General features: G+C 43.1%; 1 protein-coding gene across 1 annotated transcript in view; it reads left to right on the top strand.

Moving 5' to 3' along the window:
• Positions 1 to 16,998, top strand: part of CSMD1 (CUB and Sushi multiple domains 1) — a 2,093,217-nt gene that overhangs the window by 1,877,276 nt on the left and 198,943 nt on the right. The window contains exons 47-48 of the mRNA XM_075063712.1: positions 12,109 to 12,297; positions 13,977 to 14,123. Coding sequence (XP_074919813.1) covers positions 12,109 to 12,297; positions 13,977 to 14,123 — 336 coding nt within the window. The remainder of the gene's footprint in view (positions 1 to 12,108; positions 12,298 to 13,976; positions 14,124 to 16,998) is intronic.

Genomic DNA, 16,998 nt, shown 5'->3' with positions numbered 1-16,998 from the left:
CACCGATCAGCATCCCGTTCGCCAGCCCAATACTCTCGGCACTGATCCAGCTCCCAATACCATTCCCGGCACCGCACCTCTCTCAGTCACTCCAGACGTCAAGCCTCCAGATCCCGGTCGACCTCCCAGCACCACTCCGGTCGCAGGTCCCAGTCTCGTTCCCGGTACCGATATGGCCTCCGGTACCGCTCTCCGGTGCCACACAGGGAGAGGTTGTTTAGAGATGGAGACCCTTCCCAGAGTTTTTCAGCTCCTCCTTAGCCATCTCATCACACATCTGTGTCATCTCACGTGGACAGTGCTTCCTATGCACAGGACCGTGACTCAGCTGTGCCCGGCCGAGTCTTCCAGGAGACCCAGGCCCAGGAACAGAGATCCCATCAGTGGTTATTCTGGACACCTTGGGCATACCATAAATCCCAAGATGTGCCTCCAGTGCCATCCCGCTCCGCACCATTGGAACACAGGGTGCTGGAGGCAACGGTCAGCCGCCCCCCTCCCGTGAGTACAGAGGAGGCTCTCATTCAGCCAACAGTCTCTCAAGTTCCACCTGAGCCTGACATCACTCAAGAACAGGAGCCCACACAGGACCCTTTTGTCCCTGGCCTTTCCTCTTCCTCCTCTCCAGATGAAGCGGTGGTGGGGACATCCTCCTCGGGCCCTCCTCCAATTGACCTGCGGGCACATCAGGACCTCCTGAGGCGGGTGGCCCTGAATATGAATCTTCAGGTGGAGGAGGTCCCGGAGATAGAGGACCCGGTGGTGGATATCCTGACAGCTGACACCCCCCCAAGAGTGGCCCTGCCGTTCATACGTACGATCCCAAGCAAACGCCGATACCATCTGGCAATCTCCAGCATCTATTACGCCCACGGCCAAGGGAGTTGAGCAGAAGTACATGGTATCCTCTAAGGCGTAAGAGTACCTGTACGTGCACCCTCCTCCCTGCTCCCTTGTCGTGCAATCAGTCAATGAAAGGGAACGCCATGGCCAGCAAGCTCCTGCTCCAAAATCAAAGAAGGCTAGGCGCATGGACTTATTGGGCTGCAAGGTATACTCTACTGGGGACCTCCAACTCAGGGTGGCAAACGGGCAAGCCCTGCTTAGCCGCTACAATTATAACACCTGGACGGCGGTTGAGAAATTCAAGGAGTTCATTCCCCAAGACTCCCACCCAGAGTTTGCTGCCCTTATGGAGGAAGGGAAGAAGGTGGTGAGAACTTCTCTCCAGGCCTCCCTGGATGCAGTTGACTCCGCAGCCAGGGCCCTGGCTTCAGGTGTTGCCATGAGGCAAATATCATGGCTTCAGGTGTCAGGCCTTCCACCTGAGTTACAAACCACCATACAGGACCTGCCATTTGATGGTCAAGGCCTATTCTCTGAAAAGACTGACCCCAGGCTGGAGAGCCTTAAGGACAACAGGGTCATCATGCGCTCCCTCGGGATGCATACCCCGGTGACTCAGCGCAGGTCCTTCCGTCTCCAGCCTCACCACCCTTATCCCCCGCCTAGAGGAAGACAGGACTTCGGCAGAAGGTGTGGCCAAGGCAATCGTAGATGGCAGTTTGGACCCCAAGGGGGCCAAAATCAGGGTCCCTCCAAACCGCCTACGGGGCCAAAGCCAAACATTTGAAGGTGCACCCGAGGACGGTGTACCAGTTACTATCCAGGATCCTTTCCCTCCTTTTTTCAACCGCCTCTCCTTTTTCCTCCCTGGGTGGTCTTAGCTAACTTCAGATCATTGGGTCCTACGCATGGTGGAATTTGGGTACCACCTCCAGTTTATTTCGCCCCTCACCTTCCACCCTCATCCCTCTTCAGGGACCCCTATCATGAGCAATTCCTCTTACCAGAGGTGCGGACGCTCCTTGCCATGGGAGCCATAGAGGAAGTACCAGAAGATGAAAGGGGGAAGGGGTTCTGTTCCTGCTATTTCCTAACCCCCAAGGCGAAGAGAGGTCTCAGACCTATCCTAGACCTGCGAGAACTCAACAAGTTCATGATAAAGTTGACGTTCCGCATAGTATCCCTGGGGACCATCATCCCATCATTGGATCCCGGAGACTGGTATGCCGCCCTTGACATGAAGGACGCGTATTTTCACATCGCCATTTATCCTCCACACAGGCGGTGCCTCCGGGTTGTAGCCAACCGTCAGCATTTCCAGTTTACAGTCCTGTTGTTTGGCCTCTCTACAGCCCCGAGAGTATTCACAAAGTGCATGGCTGTAGTCGCCGCCTCCCTCTGCCGCCGCTGGCTGCATGTCTTTCCATATCTGGAAGATTGGCTCATCCGAGGGACCTCTGAGACACAAGTCGCCCATCATGTGGGCATCGTCAAGGACCTATTCATATGTCTAGGCCTGATGATCAATACAGAGAAATCCACTCTGGTTCCCACACGGAGGATAGACTTCATTGGGGCCATCCTGGACTCCAGTCTTGCCAGAACCTGCTTACCACTGACTCAGTTTCAGGCGGTGGTAACAATTATCCAAAGCCTACAGAACTTCCCAACGACTTCGGCTTGCACTTGTCTCGGTCTCTTGGGTCACATGGCTGCCTGCACGTTCATGACCAAACACGCCAGGCTATGCCTCCGTCCCCTCCAATCTTGGCTCAACTCGGTATACCACCTGGGCAGAGACGCCATAGACATGATAGTCTCCATTCCCCCAAGCAACCTAGGCTCCCTGGACTGGTGGCTGACGCCTTCCCTGGTGTGTGCAGGGATGCCGTTCCATCCGCTCCAGCCTCTATGTCCCTGACGACGGATGCGTCATCTCTCGGCTGGGGCACTCACCTCGGACATCTTCGCAATCAAGGCCTTTGGTCATCTCAGGAGCTGGCCTTGCACATCAATGTCCGAAAGCTGAGAGCAGTCCGCCTTGCGTGCCAGGCGTTTCAACAGCACTTGCAAGGCCGTTGTGTCTCAGTGTTCACAGAAAACACAACAGCCATGTATTACATAAACAAGCAGGGAGGGGCACGGTCTTCTCCCCTTTGTCAAGAGGCCATCCAACTCTGGGTCTTTTGTATAGCCCACTCAATAGACCTGGTAGCGTCCTTTCTCCCAGGAGTTCAGAACACTCTGGCGGATCGATTCAGCAGATCCTTCCTGTCTCACAAGTGGTCCGATTCATCCGGACGCCCTTATTTATTCAGTTTTCCGGAAGTGGGGATTTCCCCGCATAGACCTCTTCGCTTTCCACGAGAACAGGAAATGCCAGATGTTCTGCTCCTTCCAAGGCCTCTCCCAGGGCTCGATCTCGGATGTTTTCCTGATGCTGTGGACGAGCCAACTGCTTTATGCCTTTCCACCATTCCCGCTGGTTCACAGGGTCCTGCTAAAGCTCCGCAGGGACAGAGCTCACTTGATCATGATCGCTCCAGCGTGGCCCAGGCAGCACTGGTACACCATGTTGCTCGACCTGTCGATAGACAAGACAATTACCCTGCCTCTTCGCCCAGACCTCATAACTCAGGACCATGGCAGACTTCACCACCCAGACCTGCAGTCCCTTCACCTTACGGCATGGCTGCTGCATGGTTAAACCAGTCAGAGTTATGTTGCTCTGCCTCAGTACAACAAGTACTCCTGGGTAGCAGGAAATCTTCCACTCGGTCAACGTATCTGGCCAAGTGGAAGCGTTTCTCCTGCTGGTGTGAAACGCAGAATGTTACTCCCACCGAGGCCTCGATCCCCACCATCTTGGACTACCTCTCATCTCTCAAACAGCAGGGTCTAGCGGTATCATCACTGAGGGTGCACTTGGCGGCCATCTCTACCTTCCACCCATGGGAGAGTGGCCGCTCCGTGTTCTCGCACCCTATGGTTTCTAGGTTCCTCAAGGTCTTGGAGCGCCTATACCCCCAAGTACGCTGCCCCGCCCCAACCTGGGACCTCAACCTGGTTCTAACCAGACTTAGGTCTGCCCCATTTGAGCCGTTAGCAACCTGCTTGCTACTATACCTGTCCTGGAAGACAGCTTTCTTGTAGCCATTACATCAGCCAGACGAGTCTCCAAGCTTTGGGCTCTCACGGTGGACCCACCGTATACTGTGTTTCACAAGGACAAGGTGCAGTTGCGACCACACTCGGCGTTCCTCCCTAAAGTGCTATCGGCCTTTTGTGTTAACCAGGATATCTTCCTTCCAGTCTTCTTCCCGAAGCCACCCTCATCATGACGGGAGCAACAATTGCACTCCCTAGAGGTCTATAGGGCGCTCACATTTTATATCGAGCGAACAAAACCCTTTCGTAAATCGTCCCAACTCTTCGTCGCTGTGGCAGACCAAATGAAGGGGCTACCTGTCTCCTCCCAGAGGATCTCATCTTGGGTGACAGCATGCATCCGTACTTGTTATGACTTGGCTCATGTTCCCTCGAGCCACTTCACCGCACATTCTACCAGGGCTCAGGCTTCATCTGCCTCCTTCCTGGCTCATGTACCATCCAGGAGATATGTTGCGCAGCTACCTGGTCCTCGGTCCACACTTTTGCCTGTCATTATGCTCTGGTTCAACAGTCCAGAGATGACGCAGCCTTTGGCTCAGCAGTCTTGCATTCTGCAACATCTCACTCTGACTCCACCGCCTAGGTAAGGCTTGGAAATCACCTAATTGGAATCGATATCTGTCAGGGTCTCTTTCCCACTTTGAACTTTAGCGTCCAGAAAGTGGGGACCTGCATGTCCCTTCTAAGCTTAATTTCTAGCTTAGATCGTATAGGGCTGCCACCAACTAGAGATTTCAGTGTTTAGTGCATTCCTTGTCCCCCCAAAACCTTCCCTGGGGAGACCAAGACCCAAACCCCTGGGTCTTAAAACAAGGGGAAATAAACCATCCCCCCTATCTTTCCCCTCCCAGACTTTCCCCTCCCTGGGTTACCCAGAAAGATAGTGTGATTCAAACTCCTTGAATCTTAAAACAGAGAGGAAATTCACCTTCCCCGCCTTCTCTCCTCCTCCCAGACTCTCCCTGAGAGAGAGAGACACTGATCCCAACTCCTTGGATCCTAACATAGAGAGAAATTAACCTTTCCCTCCTCCTTTCCGCTCCCAGACTCTTCCTGAGAAGTACACTGATCCCAACTCCTTGGATCCTAAAACAGAGAGGAATCAAGCTTTTCCTCCCCCTTCTCTCCTTTCCCCCACCAATCCCTGGTGGGTTCAGACCCAGTCCCCTTGGGTCTTAACACAAGGACAAAATCAATCAGGTTCTTAAAAAGAAAAGCTTTTAATTAAAGAAAGAAAACAGTAAAAATTATCTCTGTAAAATCAAGATGGAAAAATGTTTACAGGGTCTCAGCTTCACCTAAATCAGAGGGACTCCCCCTCCCAGCTTAAGTATAAGTTACAGCAAACAGAGGTGAAATATCCTTCCAGAAAAATACACATTTGCAAATAAAGAAAACAAACATAAATCTAATCCACTTTGTATCTATTACTTACTGTCTTGAATCTGAGAGACTGTTACAGTAAGATTGGAGAAATCTGGTTACATGTCTGGCTTCTCTTAATCCCAAGAGAGAACAAAGAACAGGACAAAAAGCACAAAACTAAGACTTCCCTCCACCAAGATTTGTCTCCCGATTGGTTCTTTGGTCAGGTGTCAGCCAGGTTCACTGAGCTTGTTAACCGTTTACAGGTAAAAGAGACATTAACCCTTAACTATCTGTTTATGACAATATGAGCAAGCACTCAAAGAAGAAAAGACGGTTACTCACCTTTGTAACTGTTGTTCTTTGAGATGTGTTGCTTATATCCATTCCAAACCCACCTTCCTTCCCCTCTGTTGGAGAAGCCGGCAAGAAGGAACTGAAGGGCCGTTGGGTCAGCAGGGGTATATATCTGGCACCATGGTGGCGCCACTCTAGGGGGCAACCCAGCTGACCCACCGAGTGTTGCTAAGGTAAAAATCTTCCGACAAACGTGCACGCGGCGCACGCACACCTAATTGGAATCGATATGAGCAACACATCTCGAAGAACAACAGTTACAAAGGTGAGTGAACGTCTTTTTTCTGTTAAAAAAAAACAAGCCGTATCATGTTTTTTGAACAGCTTCTATGCTGATGTAACTCAGGGTCTAAATTTGGCAATGAAACCACCCATGCTGAGTGTGACATTTTTGAGTGATCCTTGTGAAAAATTGGTTTAACTTTGAATGACATTTTTGACCATTGATAGCTATACTTCATGCAGCCTTAACATTTTCTCATTATATATGCTTATGCTTATGGTTTTTTCCTCTCTCTTTGTAATAGATTCTTTCTCCTTTAGGGTTGGATCCTGCACCACTGAAGTCAAGAAAGTTTTGTCACTCATGCAGGATTAGTCCCTTTGTTATCTCAATTAGCATGTCAGTATTCAACAAAACAGACAAAAACTTTTTTGTGGTGGGATTTTAGCAATATTTGTTTTATTTTTGTCTGGTTTCCAGTAAAATTCTGTATGATATACCTAACTAATTGGTCCCATATCTTTTGTAGCATGCATTCTTTGTATGTCCCATTTGTTACTAGTGCTGAAACCCTCATACTTCTGAGGCATTGACTATATGAGAGGGTCAAAGAGAAGCCTCCTCTCTGACATTGCATTATACTTTTCTCCGCTGGATGCAACATTTTACATAATAGGCAGCCTCAGCAGATTATTAATAAAGCCATATTTCCATTTGCTTTGTAATAAGGAGTATAAGTAGAGTTTACTTGGCTGATTCTGGCATAAACACATGTAATTGCTCCAGAAAACCTGGACGCAGCTGTTGTGGAACATGAAAAGGTACCTTTTTTGTTGTTGTTGTTGTTGTTTTTTTCTGGCACTATTCATTTCCATCTCTTTTAAAAGGTGTTTCTATAGATGGCGTTTTTAGTACATACAGAATAATTTACATCTCCAGGGCAGTAAATTCAACATTCCAAAGGAATGCTACTTTTGAAGAGTATGTCTAACATATTCAGACACCAGAACACAGCTTATTATAATTTTAGTGCAGAACTTAAGCATGTGTAATGAGGTTTCATCTTTGTAGCCTCAGGATGCACCCAGGGAAAACACATGAAAGAACTAAATCAGTGAGCATAATAATAACTTCTTCAAATTCTTCCTCTTCTTTATTTATTCCTTGTGAATTTAGTGTTTGTTTGACTGGTGTTGTTAGCTGCTAGTTTCCATCCATGATAGTATTCTTTCATTTCAATATATATATCCTTTCTTTTTTCTTTTTGAGAACTAAATCATCAATTAACATTTCTAAAAAGACAGATATAACTGAAAGTATTCTCCTCAAAGGGAATGTTTCTGTGTCTAGAAGTGACTCTTGTTAGTTCATAAAAAGAACCGAAACCACTCTTTTTATCTTAGCTCTACAAGTACTATAATTACATCGGTCTCATGTGAGTTAAAATAGAGTTTGTGTGATAAATTCCCCTCAGACACAAAAGAATCCCATTTATAACTGCCTGATTATCAAAGCTGCCTTTCTTGATGCTTCTTGTAGTAAATGGTTCACTTCCCTTTTCCCAGTCCCCCCATTATCTCTGCTTTTGGTTTGGACATACCACTTCAGTGTATACTACATCACTCCAGATCTAGTGCAATATATTTTTACATTCTGAAATTGTTTATTAACTCATTGAATGTGAATGACTAGGCTTTTTGTATTTGGGGATCATTTGAATTCAGCTTTTTAATTTATAGCACACCTGCAATCACTGTACAAGAGTGTTTGGCAGTCAAACAACAAATTCAGAGGAAGCTAGAGAACGGTTAGAAGAGAAGGAAAATAAGAGGAGGAGAGGAAAGCAAAGAGAAGACAACATGTAAAAAATACTTCTCACTATCTTGATATTTTTAGTAAGTTTTGTGTCAACACACTGAAGTGAATTGGATAGTCACAGCCAACACCTCCTATCAATTAAGAAGAAGAAATACAGCATTAATTCAGAAAATATTGGATCTACCTGAGTCACTTGGCATATTGTGTTGACACATCAAAAGACAGGAAAGTGTTAAGTATGATAGGATGTCAGGTTCTAGGACCTTGCATCAAGAAAGAAAGAAACTTGAATGAAGTGATTTTTTTAAAAAAATTGTTCTTTACATTTTGCTGTGGATACAGGTAGGGCTGGATTAGGGCATAAACTAATTTAGTGACAGCCTAGGGCCTCACAAGGGCCTCTAAAAAAAAAATGGACTCTAGTTCAAATTTTATCAAAATCAGTTGATAAATAAAGGAGATATGGGGAAAATAAGATTCTTTCTAAATATAGACATTTTTGTTCAAATATGACAGAAATATACTCATCTGGCTACAAAAATATCCTTACCCTATCCTTCACTAATTGTTCATTATGGACAGGTGGGGGCCAGGTCTGAGGAAAAAAACATAATTGCACTTGTCAAATTAGTATTTCTATAAGTAAGTTTGCTATCAGTCTCCTAAATGCAATATTTTGTTGGCCAGCTACTACTCGTAAATTTCTGGCCATGTCTTCATAACTTATTTAAATAAAGAAGAAAATTGTTGTTCCTACACTCCTCTATGGATGTGAAAACTGGGTGACCTATCGACAGCCCCTTAAGAGTCTGGAGAGGTACCACCAATGATACCTCCAGAATATCCTTTGCGTTAAGTGGCAAGATCGCTGCACTACTGACAGCATCCTCGCTGAAGTCACTAGCATTGAAGCAATGATCTTCATGCACTAACTTCACTGGGCTGGACATTGTGTGCTGATGCCAGACTCTCACCTTCCAAAACAAGTCTTCTACTCTCAGCTCACCCATGGTCAGAGTTCCCATCGTGGTCAGAGGAAACACTATAAAGACACACTGAAAGCATATCTTAAGAAAACTGATGAGGACGTCACAAGCTGGGAGGAGCAAGCCATCAACCGACCCCAATGGCGCCATATCCTCCATCGGGCAGTGGCCTGCTTCAAGGAGAAGTGCCTTGCCTTCAAAGCTGAAAAGAGAGAGAGAAGGAAGGAAAAAGAAAGAACTTTCTCCCAAGAGGTAGCTGGCCAGCCACAAAATGTCTGTACCAACTGTGGGTGGATTTGTGGTTCCAGGACCCAACTCCTGAGTCACCTCAGGACTCATATGTAAATCTGTGGTAGAGATCATCCTTGAATCGAGGGAGTGCCCATCATCACCAAATGCCGATAAAATCAGGAAAAATGTGAGGTTGGAGACTGCAGTGTTGTGAAGCAATCCTGCCAAACTCATACTTGTATGAGACTCATCCTAGGAGTGCTGTCATGTGTAGCATCCCCCTTGCCTGGTAAGAGCCGGAAGGCCTCCATCTTTTGTTTATGGTCCAGCACACTCAGTCATATAGTGCCTTCACTCCTGTTTTTGTTTGTTTTCTTAAGTGTTAGTGTGCTCTTTCTTCTTTTGATCTGAACGTATGTACAATTGTGTATTTTAATGTGCATGCTGCTTTCTGCTTCATGCGCTATCCATACTTCACATGATTGAGTTCTCAGGTGATCATCTTATGGACTTGGGTCGAGTGGATCTTGAGGAGGATAAATTTGTGTCGGCTTCCCTCCGCCAATTTCAGGAACCTTTGCAGTAAACATCAGAGAGTGCTGACAAAAGGATAAATAGATGGTTTTGAGAAAAGTGAAGGAAGATATATATATAAAATATATATTATAATATATTCTGAGTACTTGGTGAGCAAGTTAATTCAAACTGTGTGCATATATGATTTATAGGCTATTAAAGCTATACAGATATTTATACATAGCAATAAATAAGACATGTGAGTTTTACACTTGCAATAATAAAATGATTGAAATATATATGTAAAAGAAATTGCTTACACCATACATTCCACCACATCCAAGAGTTCCTACTTTTTCTTCAGCTAAACAAAATGCTCTGTTAAAATTAACAGAATATAAATATAAATTGCTAATCATGAAATATTTTAAATGAGACCTTAATATTGTATACTGGTTCTTTATACTTCAGAAACTCTTTGTTGCAAAATTTTGCCTCTTTCTCCCTTGCTTTTTTAAAAAAATAATGTAGAAAAAAATAAGCTCAATTTAGGAGATGGAGTGAGAGTAGAGATCCTCATGTTTATCCTTTTGAGAATCTGTAAAGGACTCAAATACACTCGTGATGAGTACAATATAAATACCTTGACTGATCGGTAGATAACAAGTAATGTACTTCTAATAGATCATTTATTCCAACATCTTTCATGGTGGCAGTTTGTGTGATTGTATCTGGCTGAAGAACATACTACAGTATCTTCAAATGTTATACTAAAGATGAGGCCAGTATTGTCCAAAAAAAGCAGATCCATGTGCTGTGATTTATACATCTGTTTACATTAGTATTACCAGTATCGCACCATAGTGTTTATTACTATTACACATTAGTAATAGTTATTTATTAATAATATAGTGTCATGGATTTGCATGACTTTTTATAGAACAAATAAAGACACAATTCCCAAAAAGCTTACAATACAATATGCTTCTAAGACAAGAGAGGTGGTTACTGGCTTCACCTTCTACTCATGCGACTCCGCCATCTTTGGAGTGTTTTATATCCCAGGAGTGAGTTCATTGAGGGACCAATCCCTGTGCTCAGTTATAGCCCTTTTCTGCACAGGAACACATAGGGAGGGGGCTTCATCTGCCCTTTCACCCATTGAACCATGGAGCAGCAGAGCACAGGCTGGCCCCTAAGCTAGCATTAAATATAGTAAGTAACATCAAACTGATATATTAGCTACATTTTCAGAGTATATCTGCAAATATGAACATTAAATTGTGCATCTAATTTGCATGACTCATTGCTATGATTTCAAGCACAATCACAGGAATGGCATATGTAAATGACCTATTACCATCCAAAGTAATCTTCATGCATATTTACTGCAGTAATAAGTAAAATATAAAAAATTTGGTGTGCAGTTAGAGATATATATTTTGTACACACTTGTCCACAACTGTCTTTCTAAACCATGCCCCCCACATCTCAGCCCATGGGTTTTTTTCATCTTCTGAGGTGGCCTGTATAGAGACCAGAACATTGCCTTAGAATTCCTCAGAGAGTGCAGTGCTTCAACTGTTTTAGAGTTAAACAGATCATGGCCCTGAAAAGGCAGGTCTTCAACAGTGACCTTAATCTGTTTAGAAATTTCTAATGACTGCAACTAGAATATGTTCTTCTCAGAGTGACCACAGTGGCCACTGATCTGGCTGCAGTGTTGAAGGCACCCAATGAGGCCTATGAAGCTGTCTTTGCCATCAATTGCCTTATGAAGTCACTGTTCTCAGTTCATCTCTGATCTCCTGAGGAGGTTTCCGAGATAGTTGCAGAACTTTTTGCCATTGCATAAAATCATTCATAGTCATTATTACTTGGGGGATACTTTAAAATTAAAAGTTAAAAGAACTGGTGGGGGTGGGGAAATTATATACACTTGGCTAAATAAAACTACTCTTGAACTGAAGGTAAATATATTGTCTGAGGAATTTACACTGTATTTCCTTTAAAAACATTGCATGCCAACAAATTGCTAGACTTGCCAGTTTATCTCTTTTGACTAATGGGCATGTTATGGTAACAATCATTTGACCTGACTTGAATTTTGCATTCCCCCCCCCCCCAAAAAAAAAAAAAAGAATATTTGATTCTTCAGAACTCAGTTGGAAGGGACAAGTCAAATTTTCCAATATAAGAGTGTAAGTAGAACACATGTACACACACGAGTCGTGAACATCACACATGTGGGTAGTCACGTCAGCACTTGGGTACATATGGTCTACTTGATTGCAAACTCCTTGGAGTAGGGAGTGTCTTGAAATCTTTGTTTTGTATATTCTTATTATTAGCTTCTTTTATAAATCGGAGTGCTGAGTTAGGATCCAATCCAGTTCCTTTATCTGATAATGGGAGTTTTACCTTTGGCTGCATTGAGTGAAGGATCACTATATTTAGTGCATAAGTACAATATGATTTAAAGGCACCAAAAATTGATGCTGAAGTCTTCATTTATACATCTGAAAAATAGTAAAGGTTATAAGAAGGCAAAAGGTGTATTCATTTTATTTATTTTTATTTATTTATTTATTTTAGCACAATGCCCAGCAAATGAAATCCGTACAGACTCATCTGGAGTGATCCTCAGTCCAGGTTACCCAGGCAACTACCCCAATTCTCAGACCTGCTCCTGGACTATTAAAGTTGAACCAAGCTATAACATCTCTATTTTTGTAGAAATGTTTCAGAGTGAAAAACAGTTTGATGAATTGGAAATATTTGACGGTAAGATTTATTTAACTATCATCTGAATGCAAACAATGAATATAGATATGAGACAAACTCAATTTCCAGAATGTTGGTGCCATCAGACAATGATGTGTTTGGAACCTCCAAATGACTATTCTGCTTCACGTCTAAACTTTGGTATCCAGTGATGTTTTCAATTACAGTATTTTTGAAAAAGCAGCTGATTAATTTTGTTATGTCTGTCCTATTAGATTAATATGGAAAGTTAAATATCTCTTTAAAGAAATTTGATAAATGATTATATGGTTTCATTGTGAGCCTATCTTTTGGGGGGAAAAAAGTGTGTCATTAGATTCCCATAAATTATACCATAGATTATTGCCATTTGAGTTTAGATAATAGTTTAGATAGAGAGCTGTTTTACTATTCTTGGGCCAAATCCTGTGCTGAGAAATCACATGCAACTCTTGCAAATCACATGTGGGCATCTGAGCACAGAATTTAGCATGTTATCTTTAAAATGTTGCCATTCCTGGTGAGGCAATTCTCTTGGAATGAAATACCATATGTTTATATTCATAGAATTATTTAGGGTCCAAGTGCTTTCTAATCAAATATCTAGTCCATTCTCTTTATATTGTAGCACAATATGTATCACAAGTCTTGAGTACATCTAATAAAGATGATTTCACAGCCCTTTATTACCTTATGCTATTGACAGGTCTCATAAAATTTTCCTCTCGTTCCTAAACTATTTTTTTCCTGCTGCAGTTTAAGTTGGTTACTACTTATTCTGTTGTCATTGACTAATGAGAGCAATTGGTCCAAAACCACATCATAACATAATTTTATGTATTTGGAGACTATTGTCATGTCTACCCTTATTAAGCAAGAAGACTGCATGGTACAACTGATTAATGTACACGTCGGGCATATTTTCATCATGTTACCAGGATACCCAAAAGGATATAATCATTATCAAGAGGTTTGAAGTGTCCTGTTGTAAATATAATTTGGATACTTTTTTTTCCTTTATCAATTGATCTTTTAATATATATTGATAATATCTATAAAAATATTGATTAGCAATCAACAATGGTTTATTATAAAAACAAAATTTAGCAATCTTTTCAAATTGCCAGTTTTCTCTCTATAAGCTTCCCTGGCTCTGAGAAGTCAAAGTAGTAATTAGTGGGGGAAAGTTATTAAGATTCTCCCTATCTCCTCACTACTCAGCACACATCTTCCAGATTAGAGAACAGCCACAGATTTCCCTGGAACTTCCCCAGTGGCTTAAGCAATGTGTTAGTTTTCTTTTTTCTTTTCTTTTTTTTAAAACCCTATTTAGATTGGTTATTGCTCCTTGTGTAATTCTTTCTTATTTACTCATGCATTAAGTTTTAATTGAATCCAAGTATTGGTACTAAATATAGGGGAAGAGTTAATATAGTTACCAATCAGCAGTCTTAGACTCTAGCATATACTTTGTGATGTAAAATTGTTTTTGGCTGAATTCATCTCTGGTTTAACTCCACTGAAGTCAGTGGAATTATACCAGAGATGATTTGGGATCATTTTCTTTCATTAAAGCTCTAGTTGGAGTATTAGAAGCATCAAACTTAGCTCAAAAGTCTTTGTCACTAGTCTGTATCTCATTACAGAAGAGCTACAATTTTTTTTTAAACAATTAACATTCACTTTCCCTGATTCTAAAGGTTCTTCTGGGCAAAGCCCTTTGTTGGTTTCTTTAAGTGGAAATTATACAGGACAACTAAACTTCACAAGCAGAAATAATCAGCTATATCTTCGCTGGTCAACTGACCATGCAACCAATAAGAAGGGATTCAAGATACGTTACTCAGGTTAGTAACTGTTATATGCTTAGAATGAATTATACTCTGTTTATACAAAGTAATCAGTAACACTTTAAGACCTAAAATATTCACATCTAGTTGTCTGTAACTGATTGCTTCTCTGAAAGTAGTAAATCTTGCATGATATAGTTGTCACATTCCAGAATACAGTCCAGACTAGCAAGGGGTTGTATCACCACCTGCCCTGCAATCTTTGGTGCCTCTCAAGGCTTTTCTGCTGTAGCTCCCAACCTGGACCCCTCATAAATAACCCTCCAGCATGCAGCTCACACCAAGTGTCTGTGTGTAGCTGCAACCAGGCAGCAACATTCTGGTCACACTCTGGCTTCAAGCAGCCATGGTTACCATTTGCAGGGTGACTCCAAGACACTCACATTCCTGAATTTTCCCACACAAAGCCCTGATGTTGGAAACCCTTTTCTCCACGCAGCAGGCTTTGGGCTGATATACAAAAGGCTGTTGGAAGATGGGAACTCGACTGGGTCTGGAGAGGTTAGGCAGCCAAGCTAATTGCTGGTGCCTCCTTGTGGCAGATGTCCAGTGCATGTACTCTGTAGGGAAGGCATCCAGTGACCAGATAAATGGCCTGGTAAAGGACTTAAAAAGGAGGTGTTTGTTAAAGGAATGGAACGGTTTGGGGCTCCTATGGTTGGAACGGCAGGGAGCCAAACTCCCTTTTGGATAGCCCACCTTACCTCTCCTATGAGAGGAGGGGGTGGATGATAAGGTCCTGGCAATGGATTTGCTGGAGGGACTTGGATAGAAAAAGAGGCGGAGCTGGTAAAAGTCCCTCATGTATGATAAGGTTCTGTCAATAGATGTGCTGGATGGACTTGGCTGGAAAAGAGGGGGAGCTGGTGGAACCCCCTGAATAATTATAGAATAAACATGGGGTTACCTGTACTGTACACTTTTATCTGTCGGGTAGTCCCAGACATCTAATAATAAAGTTGCACCCTGATGAAATCCAGATCAAGTGTCTCCTATCCTTCCTTCAGTATAGCCAGACAGTCCAGTCATCCTTTGAAATGCATTTTCCTGAGGGTTATTCCTAAAGTTCCTTCCCACTATTAGGACAGAGACATGGAGTTTTGTGGTGAAAAAGGTTTCATATGTTTTTTCTTTTTGATCGGTGATTACTAGTCAACTTTGAAGACACCTGGCTAGAAGTGTTAGCTTGTCTTTTGTCTTTAAGAAACTGGTTTACCCCCATCGCAGACTTGTCTGGTAAACACACTTCAGTCATAATTTCAGCTTATGTTTGTAACTTTACATATAATGTTGCTACGTACACTTCACCATGATATTATTGATGAGCGAGTTATTAGTTTTCAAATGATACTTCACAAGGCACATTTTGTACAACAATTACAATAGTGTGTAGAGTGTGAACACAGGGCGCATTCAGTCACAATAGTACTTTCATCTGAGGATCTCAAAGTGCTTTACTGAGGATGGTAAGTAGTAATATCCTAATTTTACAGATCAAGAAAGTGAGGCAGAGAGAGAGAGGAAAAAAAAGTATCTGTTCTTTCCTGTCTGAATACACTGTATGTAAAACCTGTGATGTAAATGACAAGATGATGATTCACAGAGTTATGAGATAAAGGGGTATTGAATTATAACATTAGCAAAAATATCAGTTGAACAATTCCTGAACAAAAATGATATGCTTGGCCTAAAAGGTATTGAAACATAACAGGGTTGAGGGAAGGAGTCCTAAGCCACAGTAGTTATGTAGCTAGCTAATGGGTATGGGATGAATAGAGGATGAGCTCTGCTGCTACTTTCCTCTGCAGGGTATTTTGTCATATAGATCTGAACTGTGGGGCAATCCTTCCTCCACAGAGTCTGGCTTGATTGGGTACTGAGTAGGTATTATTCAGTGGTGGTTATTGGGGAGGATTACAGTCAATGAGAAACTGGATATAATTCAACAGTGTGTCCTTGTTGCCAAGAAGGCTAACAGCATATTGGGCTGCATTAGTAGGAAGATTGCCAGCAGATCGAGAGAAGTGATTATTCCCTTCTATTCTGCACTAGTGGAGCCACATCTGGAGTATTGTGTCCATTTTGGGCCCCCCACTGCAGAAAAAATGTGGACCAATTGGAGAGAGTCCAGCAGAGGGCAACAAAAGTGATTAGAGGGATGGGGCACAAGACTTATGAGGAGAGGTTGAGGGAACTGGGCTTATTTAGTCTGCAGAATTGAAGATTGCGGGGGGATTTGATAGCTGCTTTCAATTACCTGAAGGGGGTTCCAAAGAAGATAGAGCTAGGCTTTTCTCAGTGATGGCACATGACAGAACAAAGAGCAATGGTCTCAAGTTGCAGTGGGGGAGGTCTATGCTAGATAGTAGGGAAAACTATTTTACTACAAGGGTGGTGAAGCACTGGTCTGTGTTACCTAGGAAGGTGGTGAAATTTTCATCCTTAGAAGTTTTTAAGGCCCAGCTTGACAAAGCCTGGCTTGGATGATTTAATTGAGGTTGGTCCTGCTTTGAACAGGGTGTTGGACTAGATGACCACCTGAGGTCTCTTCCAACCCTATTCTTCTATGATTCTATGATTACTTAACAAGCCACAGAACTGCTGTGCTGACATTCACCAAAGGCTGCTTCAGCCCACTGGTTCCTCTACTACAAGGGGCACAGGAAGGAAGGATCCTATAGCAGTAGTTACTTGCCCCTGTTCCAGGTCCGCCAACAGCAATTCTGGGCAGAACTGTGAATGGGCACCCACACACACACAAGCTGCACCCACGCAGATGCAGTCCACCTGACATTTGGACGGTGCTGCGCCTGCACTGGCTGGTGTCCAGTGAGCTGCTGGCTGCATTACTGTACACGTTCTTCTGGCACGG

This window comes from Chelonoidis abingdonii, chromosome 3 (assembly GCF_003597395.2).
Source record: "Chelonoidis abingdonii isolate Lonesome George chromosome 3, CheloAbing_2.0, whole genome shotgun sequence".
Lineage (NCBI taxonomy): Eukaryota > Metazoa > Chordata > Testudines > Testudinidae > Chelonoidis > Chelonoidis abingdonii.
This window is presented reverse-complemented; position numbering and strand designations above follow the sequence as displayed.